The sequence below is a fragment of the Melampsora larici-populina genome (assembly GCF_000204055.1).
Source record: "Melampsora larici-populina 98AG31 unplaced genomic scaffold MELLAscaffold_3, whole genome shotgun sequence".
NCBI lineage: Eukaryota > Fungi > Basidiomycota > Pucciniomycetes > Pucciniales > Melampsoraceae > Melampsora > Melampsora laricis-populina.
In genome coordinates this window covers 255,379-268,374 of record NW_006768767.1, presented here as the reverse complement: position 1 = coordinate 268,374, position 12,996 = coordinate 255,379, and the positions used below count along the sequence as shown (strand labels likewise).

General features: G+C 47.4%; 5 protein-coding genes across 5 annotated transcripts; 3 read left to right on the top strand and 2 right to left on the bottom strand.

Annotated features, from left to right (window-relative positions):
* Positions 1-551: 551 nt before the first annotated feature.
* On the top strand, positions 552-4,982 carry MELLADRAFT_102175 (uncharacterized protein; the record flags this gene model as incomplete). The annotated part of the gene is made up of 3 exons (XM_007405368.1): positions 552-840; positions 891-973; positions 4,923-4,982. The coding sequence occupies 3 exons, from the start codon at positions 552-554 to the stop codon at positions 4,980-4,982; spliced, it is 432 nt and encodes a 143-aa protein (XP_007405430.1).
* A 989-nt stretch (positions 4,983-5,971) lies between these two features.
* Positions 5,972-6,787, bottom strand: MELLADRAFT_102174 (uncharacterized protein; the record flags this gene model as incomplete). The annotated part of the gene is made up of 4 exons (XM_007404880.1): positions 5,972-6,049; positions 6,098-6,250; positions 6,300-6,656; positions 6,722-6,787. The coding sequence occupies 4 exons, from the start codon at positions 6,785-6,787 to the stop codon at positions 5,972-5,974; spliced, it is 654 nt and encodes a 217-aa protein (XP_007404942.1).
* Positions 6,788-7,327: 540 nt separating this feature from the next.
* MELLADRAFT_59424 (uncharacterized protein) lies at positions 7,328-8,030 on the top strand (the record flags this gene model as incomplete). Its single annotated transcript, XM_007405369.1, has 2 exons — positions 7,328-7,792; positions 7,824-8,030. The coding sequence occupies 2 exons, from the start codon at positions 7,328-7,330 to the stop codon at positions 8,028-8,030; spliced, it is 672 nt and encodes a 223-aa protein (XP_007405431.1).
* A 970-nt stretch (positions 8,031-9,000) lies between these two features.
* Positions 9,001-9,766, bottom strand: MELLADRAFT_90770 (uncharacterized protein; the record flags this gene model as incomplete). Its single annotated transcript, XM_007404879.1, has 4 exons — positions 9,001-9,030; positions 9,092-9,214; positions 9,295-9,651; positions 9,710-9,766. 4 exons carry the CDS (start codon positions 9,764-9,766, stop codon positions 9,001-9,003), a joined length of 567 nt encoding a protein of 188 aa, XP_007404941.1.
* A 418-nt stretch (positions 9,767-10,184) lies between these two features.
* Positions 10,185-11,911, top strand: MELLADRAFT_59422 (uncharacterized protein; the record flags this gene model as incomplete). The annotated part of the gene is made up of 6 exons (XM_007405370.1): positions 10,185-10,262; positions 10,319-10,678; positions 10,734-10,889; positions 11,078-11,149; positions 11,324-11,750; positions 11,805-11,911. The coding sequence occupies 6 exons, from the start codon at positions 10,185-10,187 to the stop codon at positions 11,909-11,911; spliced, it is 1,200 nt and encodes a 399-aa protein (XP_007405432.1).
* Positions 11,912-12,996: the final 1,085 nt, after the last annotated feature.

Sequence of the window (12,996 nt, the reverse complement as noted above, 5' to 3'; positions counted from 1 at the left end):
AAGTGTTTGGGGGAATCTTTCTCAGCGAGTCCTCACTCAGCAGCTTTTGGGAACTCGTCAATTAAGAAGTTGACATCTTTACGTTGAAGTCCTTAGATTCAAGATGAACAAAGGCAACACAAAAAACCACTCACTTCATGAGCGCTCAGCCTAATTGAGCTGAATCATTGAATGGCTCATTAACCAAAGGCGAGCTCAGCCCCTTCAACAGCCTTCATTTGCCTCTTTGCTCACTCCCAGTATTGCACTCCAGGCTGAGATCAACGATTCATCTCCTGTCGATCCCCTTATATAAGGCCTACTCAGCCTTCATGACGAGGCCCTCTTCCCTCACTGTCACCGCATCACTTGCTTCACAACATAATAACCTCCACCTCTTCTTCATACCTTTGAAACCCAACCTTGCATTCACAGCCCCCGTTCCTTCTCCCAAACTTGGTGACCCCGTTTAGTTTCTCCCTGATCTCCATTCATTTCAGTAATTTCCTTACTCTGACCGTTCGCTCATGCACTCTTTTTTACCACTGCTCCTCTCCAGAACATTTCTCTCTATGGTAAATCACGGCCCTGCGGTTCGAAATGAAGCTGAGAACTCTGAAACAGCCATTAAGGCTCGATTTGGAGCAGAACTCCCGTACAACATTGGCGCCTGCGACGACCCATGCTCGTATTGCGGCGCACTCCATTGGAAGTTGGAACGCCAACGAGGCACCTTCACTGCGGAAACGGCAGTCTACGCTGCTTGCTGCCAAGAAGGCGCGGTTAAGCTACCCAGCACTACCCATGAGAACGAACTCACACCAGAATTTCTAAAGCGGCTCTTAACCGATCAGGACCGAGGTAAGCCTTCCACTTCGACTTACCTGCTCCTTGCTGACTGGTCTTTTCAGCTTCGAAAGAGTTTAGACACGAAATTCGACGTTATAACAACTCACTGTCCTTTGCTTCTACCGGTACGAAGCAGGACGTTTCCGTAGCTGGTAACGGTGGTAGCTGGACGTATAAGATCGTCGGCCGTTTGACGCACAAGATTGGTTCTCTCCTGCCTACCCCCGGTGTGCCGCGAAAATTTGCACAGATTTTCATGTACGGCGACCAAGGGGAAGACAAAGCAATGAATCGAAACGCCCGTGCTGGTGGTGGCTTGGAGCCTAACATCATCAAGACTTTCCAAGATTTCCTTTATCGTCACAATCCATTTGCTAAGTTGTACAAGTCCGCTGAACAAGTTCTCGACGGCGCGGCCGTTAAGACAATCAAAATTAAATCAATGGCATTAAATGGCAGAGACCCCAACCGCTACAACTTTCCAACCTGCAACGAGGTCGCCGCGGTGATTGAGGGGGATGGTGAAATAGGCTCAAAAGACCGCGACATCATATTGAGACGACACGATGGCCCATTAAGGCGGATCTGCGAACTCAACACTAACTATTTCTCTTTGAGATACCCAATTTTCTTCATGTTCGGATCACATGGGTGGGACGAACACTACCGTCACATGAATAACAAACGTTAGTCTTATTACCCTTGAATTTTGAGCGCAGATATGCTGACATTCGTTATTGCAGGCGAGAGTGGCAAAGTATCGAACCTCGAATGGGCAGCTTTCACTTTGTTCACCAGGTCAGGCGTCTTCTCACCCATCTTACGCGGTGGCCGACTACTACAAGAATATATCGTTGATATGTATGTATGCGTTGAAAACGCCCGCATGAAATACTTCAAAATGAATCAAAGCAAGATCCGCGCTGCATTGTACAAAGGCGTAACAGAGGCTCTCACCAACAAAGACATGACTGTAGGCAAAAGGATCATACTGCCATCAAGCTTTATAGGTGGCCCCAGAGCTATGCATGAACTTTACCACGACGCGATGGCGTTAGTGAAGGCCTACGGTCCTCCCAGCTACTTCGTAACTATGACGGCGAACCCCAAATGGCCGGAAATTACCGCCGCTCTCCTACACGGCCAAACTTCTGATGATCGCCCAGATCTGGTTGCACGTGTCTTCGAACTGAAGCTGCAAGAACTCCATGAGGATATATTCAAGCGCGACCGGCTCGGAAAAAATCTGTCTTACGTCCATACAGTCGAGTTCCAGAAAAGAGGCAACCCTCATGATCATTCCGTTTTGATCAATGATGCTCAGTCCGCGCCGCGAACTCCTTCAGCCGTCGACCTAGCAGTTTCCGCAGTACTACCCGATCCTACAGCCTCTCCCGATCTATTTGAACATGTTACTCAGTACATGCTCCACGGCCCATGTTACGAAGGCAAAGCCTGTTGGAATGGGTTTAAATGTAAATATGGGTACCCGAAAGAATTCACTCCGACCACAGCTATTACTGAAGAAGCTTACCCCGCATATAAGCGACCTGACGACGGAAGATTCTTTATCAAAAACGGATACCAGTATACTAATCGCGATGTTGTTCCTTACAACGCTTTTCTTCTTCTCAAATTTCAATGTCACATAAATGTCGAAGTAACTCTGGGAATGAAGTCCATCAAGTATTTATACAAATACATCTCCAAAGGTCACGACCGCAGTGTAGTTAGCCTTGAAGTCGAGAATGAACCCAATGATTTTGTTGATGGTCGTACATTGGCTTCTCCTGAAGGTAAGCGATGCTATTGATTCCATTCTAAGCGTGTGATACTGATAGACTTGAAGCAGCCATTTGGCAATTGTACAAATACTCATTGTCTGGGCGCTACCCATCGATTACCAGGCTAATGTTGCACCTACCCGACTCCCAAGTTGTGTACTTCCGCAACAACGACTCTCTACGCAACCAAGTCGACTCAGGTCAGGCACGACGCACAACCCTCACAGAATTCTTCGCTACGTGCAACGCCGGTGGTCTGATACTGAAGACTGATATCCCAGTTCGTTCTTTGCTCTACGGTGATATGCCAGCCTTTTACTGGTGGGATAAGACCGCGAAGATGTGGATACGAAGAGTCAATAACACCATTGCTGTTGCCCGACTACACTTCGCCGGACCTTCGCAGGGTGAAAGGTATTACTTACGACTACTCTTAACTACAGTCAGGGGTCCCACTTCTTTCGACAATCTGAAAACCGTTAACGGTGTATTACATCGCACCTTTCGGGGTGCCGCTGATGCGCTTGGTCTCCTATTATCCGACACTCACTTTGATGCTTGTCTGACTGAAGCCGCTGCTTGGAAAACGGGCAGACAATTGCGTGATATGTTTGGCCTGATCTTGGTCCACAGTCCTCCAGCCAATCCTCTTAAGCTCTGGGAAGACCACGTGGAGGACCTATGTGACGACTGTGAATACCAGCTCGCCCTCATTGCGCCTACGTTAACGGCAACAACTGCACAGATACACAACTATGGGTTGTCTTTACTCGAGAGCTGCGTCCTCAGCATGGGTAAAACTTTAGAAGAAGTAGGTCTCTGCGATGTTGATCTCCAACTGTTATTCGAGATTGGTGGTGGTACCACCGACCATGACGACGCTGCCGGTCAGGCACCAATCACCCCAGCCGAATTGGACACTGCAATCCAGTCCCTCAACTTACAGCAATCCGAAATCTTTGAATTGCTCCGTCACTCGATACAGTCCGAAGAAGGCAGTATGTTATTCGTCGACGGGCCAGGCGGTTCAGGTAAAACTTACCTACTCAACACTTGCTTAAATTACTGCTACACCAACAACATCCCTTTTGCTGCGGTGGCGTCGTCCGGCATAGCAGAACTCCTTTTATTGAATGGTGGCACGGCAAACTCTGTCATGAAGATACCACTGTCGCCTGATAGTACTTCAACTTGCAATTTTACTAGGGCTGATGCGACTGGTAGGCTCTTAGCGTGTGCAAAATTCATCGTTTGGGATGAAATTTCCATGATGGACAAGGCCGCCATCGAATGTGTGGACCGGTCAATGCGAGATCTAAGGGACAACGACCAGCCGTTCGGTGGCTCAACCATACTATTTTCCGGCGACTTTCGTCAAATTCTCCCTGTCGTCAGGATGGGAACATTGCAAGACTCAGTCCGAGCGTGCATAAAGCACTCTTACTTGTGGGATTCTGTCGTTCAGTTCCGCTTAACTACAAACATGAGGTTGCGCCAAGGTCACCCCAATGATACTTCACTCAGAAACGAAGGCTTTGCGTCGTGGTTATTACAAGTGGGAGACGGTCTACTTCAATCCGACGCTGTCGCCTCAATCCCCCTGGAATACGTCAACGTGATTCCGTTCAACGCCAATGCCGCCTTTGACAAGGTGGTTATCGATTCGTTCTATTCAGGTGTAACTGAAATGCTAGGCAGGCAGGCCTGGGCACAGATGGCAGCATTCTTCTCGGCCCGAGTAATCATAACGCCGCTTAACAAGACCGTCGATCGAATCAATCAACATGTTCTGAAGATGCTACCTGGGCTTGCTAAGCATTACAAGTCGGTGGATATAATGCAGGCTGACTGGGCCGAGCAAGTCAGTGTCGATATCCTTAATTCTTTTAACTTTTCTGGTTTCCCCCAACACGACCTACAATTGAAGGTAGGATGCGTAGTAGTTTTACTCCGAAATCTACATCTACGACGGGGCCTTTGCAATGGTACACGGTTACTGATCCTTGCTCTGTCTGATAATGCACTGCACTGCCTTATTATCACCGGGCCAAAACGAGGCGTACAAGTCTTTCTGCCACGCATTACACTACAGCACCCAGGCGACGCCACTGTCCCCATAGCTTTCCACCGTTCACAATTCCCGGTAACACAAGCTTTCGCCATGACCATCAACAAGTCTCAGGGCCAGACCGTCGAGAGGGTTGTCATGGTATTGCCTACCCCAGTTTTCGCGCATGGCCAACTTTATGTAGGTTTAACGCGATGCACTTCAGCCCAGCATACGACCGTCTTGCTTGCCGACTCGAACAGCGCGATGACAGTCAACGTCGTCTCGAAGAGCGTCATTCAGTAAGGTCAATTCAATTTTGAATCTCCCTTTTCTGCCGTCCGCTGCACTTGACTTCGAGTACTGAGCGCTTCGTCTCATAAAGCTACAGATGTCCAAGTGAGGAAGGTTGGATTCCATCCTCTTATTACCTGCGCTTCCAGACTCTTTTCTACGTCTCTTTCTTTCACCTACTCTGCAATACGCATCTTTTGAGTACAACCTCTCCTCACCCTCCTCAACGTTAAGATATATTCCAGAGTCACTTTAAGGTAATTCAGGATTCGACACACATGATTTAATTTACTTTAATCATGCTTTCCTCACTTCACTTCACCTGTGATGATCCGACCAGTTTTTCTCCCTTTACTTACCCTTCTTTTTCAAATTCATCTAAATAAAACATCAAATTTCATTAAAAATACTGAATTTCTCTTTTATTTTTATCTTTCTGTTGTGACCACATGGAATCGGTGTTAAGCAATCTACCTGTACTTTTACACCTGAACTCATTGTTCAACTCAACTTACAGTCGTCATTTTGTTGTCTATCCTCTACAATCATCAACGCCTTCATAATTGTTATCAAAGTTGTCTTCTTCGCACACATGTTTTAACATCCAAGGAGCTAATAGTCGACAGGTCATCAAGTTGGATACATGTAGGTACATAATGTTGACAGTCACCCAGGGTCATATACCAATGTAACATATTTGAAAGATAAACCACGACTTGCGCAGTATGCGTCGCTTGCCATGCCAAGCTTTGCACATTAGAATCAAATCTGCTTTTGGAATCTCGGTAGCGGTTGAGCCCGGCTCAAGACGTCCCGAAGAATTTCAGCACGGTCAATATTGGACGGAGGTGTAATTTCAAGATGAGATGAAAAAGGCCGACATGGCTGAAACATGTTCCCATGCAGTGCTTTCCGCTCGCCGAACAAAAATCCCACCACGCTACATTTCATGCGATTCTTTTTCCCAGCTTTACACATGTAAGCCCAGCGGAGGGTGAAGCGTGCGGCCGTTAATGCATTAATACAATGCCAAGGCTCGTCTTCTTTGCATCATTCCCGTCGGTCTAACCATCGATTCCGAGTGTGCTGCGCGTAGCTACTCACAATTAGTGAAGTATTTATGACGCAGTGACGTGCAGCTTACCTTGACAACCCATTTCCCACTTCGACGGAAATAGTGCATGACCTCACCGTGAAAATTCACAATATTGCCCAGCTTGAACACCTCTTCGCCGATTGCAGCTACAACCTCATTTGAGGCTTCGTAAAATACATTGAAGTGAATAACCTGGGCTGACTAAAAGCATGTCAGTCAAATACTCCATTCCGGAAGGAAAGTAGCTTACACTATTGTCTGAAATGTTATGCAAGGCCACAATAATCCAGCGGTCGAAATTTCGCCGGTCAAAGCGCAGTACGTAGCCTCTGCTATGCGCCGTAATGATAGGGAGCGGAGCAGGTAATTGAGAGACGTAGTCGTCTTGCACGACAGCAAAACCCGCTCTGACTCTAATCATCGTATCACGGAGTTCAGTTCTGGCGTAAACCTCTCCCGTAAGCCACACACAACGAGCTCTGCCAAATGAGGCTGGCTCCTGCCCAAAGTGCACAAACACTTCCCTATACCAACCGTGAATCATCGGTAGATAGATAGGAGCCCGAAACCAGTGGGGGTGGAGGGCGCTCCAGGACTGTCCAGACACCTACGTCCGCATGGGAGGTTAGCAACAAACGACTATCGGGCCATGCTAAAGCTCTACAAACTGACCTCTTCATCGAGTCGGAAAAGCCCGCGGAAATTGACCGTCATACAAGGATCGCCATGGTTCGCCATTGTTCACAAGACTGCGACGGTAGATAGAGGGCTACCGGGTTGAAAAGATGTAGTCGGTAAGCACTTTTGGTGTAGCTAGAGTCACGTCGGTATTGGCGGAAATACTACTTTCTGCGATCATGGCAGGACGAAATCGTCAGGGCTCTTCGATCCCTTAAGACAGGGCGACTCGCCTGAAAAGTACGTGCACAGCGTCAACACCTTTCACTACTCTCGGGATTCGAATATCGAGACCGTCACTTGCCGTATTGAAATGCTAGAGCGCGATTTAGACTTGTCCCTTATTAAGTCCAATCACAGTGCGCACTCTAAGTTGAGACATTCAGGACAAGCTTATGTACCAATATCAATCAGTTAGTCAACGTATGACCGTATGTACCAATATCAATCAGTTAGTCAACGTATGACCGGCATTAGGTCCTTCTATGCCCATAGCAAGAGAGAAAAGCCTGCGAAGTCGGGCTTAAAAGACTACTAACGACACATACCAAGTTACGCTACCGAGGGTTGCAACCAAGACGCAAATTGCCGAGCCTTACTATGCCACCTCTAAATGACCTCACAATTGAGTGGAATGGCACCGTGACGTTAGAAGTGAGTACCTCAATTTTCCACCTGTTACATGCTTTAGCTGACAAGGTTTGCCAGTCTGCGATTAGATACGGCGAGCGGCAATCGTACCGTTGTCTTGCAAGAAATCCACTGGACGCTACGGACTCATCTTGCTTTGAAATCTCGATTGCAAACAGTGTAGCTCCTCCAACTGGCGCAACCATCGCTTTCGTTGGCAACGCTTTATGTCCTGCAAGGAATGGTTTGACATTTGTAACCGCTGAGCAGGTCTGCCATCTGACACCAAGTCTTGCTACCCTAGCCCACGAGTCGATGAATGTTATTGGTGTGGTGGGAAGAGGCGAGGTTTTGAGGCGCGAGTCGGTAAGACCAGACTTAGGTACGGACGGCTGGTGGTGTCTATGGGTCCGTCACAACGTGTGGCTTCCAAGCGTAAGCACAAGGTCTACTCTTACTGGGATAGCCTGTAACTGACGAGTCACAACAGTCAGGCCAGATTCTCCAATTTGGGGTATTATACACTGATAGAGAAGGCATAATCTCAGGACTCGCTACGGAAGTATGCCGCGTCGGCACAGTTATCTCATTGGTCGGTACTGTGCTGAAGTACGCCCAGCAGGAAAGGGTTTGGATTGTCATAGTTAGTATCCAATTAGATACCTTTGTGTGAAGTTACTGACCAGAACGGTTTGTCAGGCAACTAAGATCGAGGCGGCCTCTGTAGAATAGGATTCTGAGGACGTTAAGACGTCCGTGACAAATCGAGAACTGTCTCGCCCAACGCGGCGTCACTAGATTCAGGGTTCTATGCCATGAAGTATGAAGGAGTGTGTTCCGAAACCCATCTCTATCCACCACCTACTCGGACCCGGGTTGCAATTTGAGTTCTATTTCATGGAAAGTAATAGTAATGTGATTGAGAGCACGAGGACTCATGAATTGCGCGGTCAATAGACTACAACACATCACAGTCTGGCAGACAAGGGCGGAGTCCTACTAAAATCGGTACGGAAGAGGCGCAAGAGCCTCAGGCCGAATTAGCATTGAGACCGTTATGAGATCAGACAGCACAGAATGATTCACCCACTAGACAAGGGTAGCACTGAGGCAGATTCTAGACAGCCGAGGAAGCCTTTAAGGTGGCAGCATTGGAAGCTACAGTCACACTTTGCTGAACGTCGGCAGCCGGAGAAGCCTTAACGCGGCAGCGATGACAGGTACATAGAGTCATCGTTCACCGTGACATGTGAGAATCGAGGGCAAACGACAATGACCTATAGACAGGAAGCAGTATTTTGACTTTCGTCTATTTTGGCGATCTTTATGATCAATGAGGCGCGACGGGTACTTGGTAAAACAGGCAGCCTGATGGCTAAATAGACAAGCAGAGGGACGATGTCGGTTTTGGAAGGCACTGCGGACATGAGTCGCTGGTGTCGCATTTAGGAGTCAGTACGCGCTAGAACATAGACGTGTATTACTCACACTGAGGTCAAGGTTCACAACGTGGGGGTGGTTAACAAACTATGGTGGTTGAGGCTATCGCTTCAGAAAGACCAGTTGTGCGAAACAGCTAGCCGGGGTGGTCAGACCAGGGAAAACATGTATGTAGCCTGCTAGCATCGGTTGAATCCCAAACCTTATTGTTGCATTGGTTCTGCTTCATATAACTGTCAAAGCTCGAGTCAACAAGTGCATTGCAATGTGGGAATGTGTAAATTGTGAACTGACATGTATAATCCATCGGGCGTGATCTTGGTCATACCCGAAGATCGTACCGTTGAAGCCTAAAATGTTCCCAACCGCAAACAGCTCGAGGCCAATGTCTCGCATAATGGCACGTTGGAGAGTGTACTCTACATCGAAATCGACTATGTTTAGGGCCTATTAAATGTTAGTTAGCGTAGGAAATGACAACACTAAGGACGGCTTACCATAGGATCATAGTCGCGGTGAAGAGCCCTGACGATCCACCGCTGATCTTGCTGTGAGAAATGGCACTCGGTAACCCTACCGATGCTGGAGATTAAAGCTCGTGGAGATAGGTGATTGTTGTCGATCCTGGGGTCAAAGGTAGCGTATGCGGTCGAGGTGACCAGAAGGGTCGTGTTGCTGTCGTGAAACCGAGGTAAGAGATTGCCACGTAGCAAGTATGCGCGGTGGGGTTCGACTGGGGTATCCATACTTGGAGATGTCACGGTCACAGGGATGAATTCGGGTCGGTCGAAGCACACAAAGATTGCACTTTCAAATAGGGACGTGACTGTTGGTTGTCGACATTGCGTTGGAAGCTACAGATACAGTATCAGACAAAAAAACCACAAAAGTTGTAGGACATTCAGTACTAACCTGGTCGCCTAACAGCAAGACTGATCGAATGTGAACTGGCATTTGAGGTAGTGCCATGGTGTTGACAGCGTAAGTGAAGATTTGGTGAGCGAGAGTAGAGCAGTGAAAGAGGCATTGCGACGGAAACACTGACTTTAAGGAACCCTGGCGAGCCGGCGTGGCAGAAGGTAATAAGAGTGCTGGTGCTGCCTATGCCTTTCGCAAGCCTGATGTTTTAGCCCGGATGAGGCGTTCGTGAAGCTGGCTGGGCTAGACAGCTCGAGATGGCCAGCGATGCCAAAGAGGAACAGAATTTCTGAAGGTTTTGGCGGACGTAAGCTACGGCCAATCTAATTTGTATTTGAAGAGGCGAGTTAGCTGAAAGGTTCAGTCGTCCATTACACTCCTATCCCAAAATCTTCCTCCTAATTGTACAATACTCGTGGTCGGTATCAAGATCAGTTGAAGCGAACAACCTTTTGAACACGTCGCCCAGATGGATGCTGCACACGGAGTGGGCACGTATGAAAGACTGCCGGTTAAATGGTTTGGTGTATTGGACGTAGTTAGCTTGGTGAGTCGTGTTTGGTTTGGTTGTCGGCGGCTCCTGACATGAAGCGATTGCCTCAGCGATCTCACAGTGGCCTTCAACGCAGGGCTTACGATGCGACGGTGGATTTAGGACTCTCAGCAAGAACATCCTCGCCAGTCCTACTGACCGAAGAGGGCGCGGTGCAAGCACATTATTTGCTTGGGCCCTGCTACTTGAGCGGGGAAGTGGTGCGGGGAAGCCGTGAGCGGCGCACCCAGTTGGTCCTGGATCATGATGCATCAAGGGGTAGCGTGGTAGATACGTCGGCTGGAACCGATGCGCCAGGCTTAACTGTGTCGGGTCGGGGTCTGGTCCTTTGCGATGCTTTGGTCTGTACCGATATGTTCGGCGACGAGTGGCGGGTTGCCACCCTGATGCATAAAGAATGGGACAATAGTGTAAGTGACAATGAGCTTCAAAGCCGCATCCGGATTAGCTAACGTGCAACTCTAGTGTCTGGAATTCAGTCTTTTCGAAATGGATTACATTTACGATGTGAAAGAAATAGGCTGGGGGCAAAGGTGTTCCATTACCATTGGTGAAGTAATCGCATTTTCAGGGGAAGTGGTTAATACGGCAGGACATGCGGGCAAGTGGATTGTGAAGATGGTAGATGTCATCAACCCTGTTTTACTGTGATATATCTGTATAAAGAGTTTGGTTCCTAGCTACGCCTCTTGATTCTTCCGTGCAGGGCGGCCATGGCGTGCTGTCATCTAAATACATTTTGCTAAGATACTGTGTGCCAATGCTTCAGTTCCTCATGGATTGAGTGCAGGTACGGTCCTTGTTACCAGGGGGTGGCGGGCCACCCAGTACTAGGGGGTGGCTGGCCACCCGGTACCTCGTCAACACTAATGGAAAAGTTGGTATGTACGATTTCATCATATTGGCTTGTGTTGTCTTTTACTAGTCATTCACATTTGGTTTGCTTATTGTAGATGAAATGGCACCAACCATGATGCGGCGGTTTTGCCACTTGCAGCGACTAGCGGCTAAAGCCCCCCCCGGAATACCGAGGGCCTGTTGAAAACACAATACAGCGCAACGTTGGGGGAGTTTTTGAGGTGGATGACCATACTTACAATACGCTACTGGGGTATTATCAAATTCAAGAGCCGTCTTGGACCGATTATCGTAATCTCCCACATCCAATGGATGCACGCGTTCTGGGACCATATGCAAAAGAGGTGGCTGGATTGAAATGTCAAAAAGGAATGCAATTCAGCAAAAAATCGCCAAACAACTTGGTGAAGATCAATGTGAACGGCAAGGTAGCTTGGGGAGTTGTTTTACATATCTTGATGGTAAAAGACATGACAGATGAGGTAGCTATGGTTCGATGGATGGAGGTGGTACGGGATGATGTCTTGGATCAGATATTTGAAAGGATGAGCATGGTCCGTTTGGTTGAGACATCAAAAACTGAAATTGTGTCAGCATCAAGCGTTGTGTCAACTCTCTCGCATCGTAAGTTGCCTGCGTGGACCTTGGGGTTAACATTGCCTAGTTACATTGTGGTAGCCGCTGAGGATTACTCATTGCCAAGCTTGGGTGACTTGGATTCTACGTTTCTACAGCAAGAATTGGCAGATGCCATGGATATTGATCAAGGTGTACCAATGGCATAAACATGCATGCAAAAAGTTTGTCAAGTTTTTGTTTGAAAAGTATGTTGAGTTTTTGTTTCAAAGATATGTCAGCTTTTTGTTTAAAAAATATGCCAAGTTTGTGTTTGATTTTTTCACAATTTGCTCAAATGAAGTTGTTTGCTCTGTCCTTCTATAAAGTTGTGTAAGGTTGAGAACCTTTATAATGAATACAAGAATTTCAAAAGAAAATTATACAAAATTTTTTGTTATTTAAATTGTTTCAAATACAAATCCTTTCTTTATACAAAAATTTTTCATACACAAATTTTTTTTTTATACAAATTTTTTTGTTTTACAAAATCTTCTGTCCATTACCTTATTGGGTCATTTAGGCGCTGACTTTGGTGAGTGAATCATCGTTGATTCTAAGATCCTTACGGATTTAAAAGTTGTTATTATATTGCATTTAATCATTAAAAATAATTCTTGTACAGAAACCAATAGAAACTTTACAACTCAGATGTACGCGTGAAATCCTATCACGTGTGTGGGGTAGGGTGCCCCTAAACCGTCTACGCTTAGATGAGACTCGGGAGGGGGTAACTAAAGGTCACAGAAACCGTCCAAGAGAAGGGAATTTGACCATGTTAGTGCCGCTGTAGGATCCAGACGAAAAGGACTGGATTCTCGAGTTTGTCTAAAAGGGGAAGACGTAAGGAGGGGTAGCCGACATCAGAGTACGTCGCGGAAGACGGAGACTTAAGCACAAGAGGGGTTAGCGCTTAGCCCAATACTCAGAGGTTTCAAAAAGCCTGAGCCTCGCGCTAACCCCCACACTGTGCAAAAGAGACATCTGAGTGACATACCTAGGTACCCTTCTCAACGACGTGCTGGCTGTTCATCAACGATATGAGTGAGGTAGTACGCCGCAACTCGTCGTCGCTATACTGCCTAAGGTATATCAAGTAGCAATTGGACGTCCATCGACCCAATGCTTGGATATCTTTGTCAGGAATGCCGAGTGCATGTCGCAACGACGCGCCACCAACACGGAATGAATGTCCAGTCAAAGTGGTCCAACCTTTGGCGTCCCACACTTCTTTGCAGCGTTTTACTACCATTGT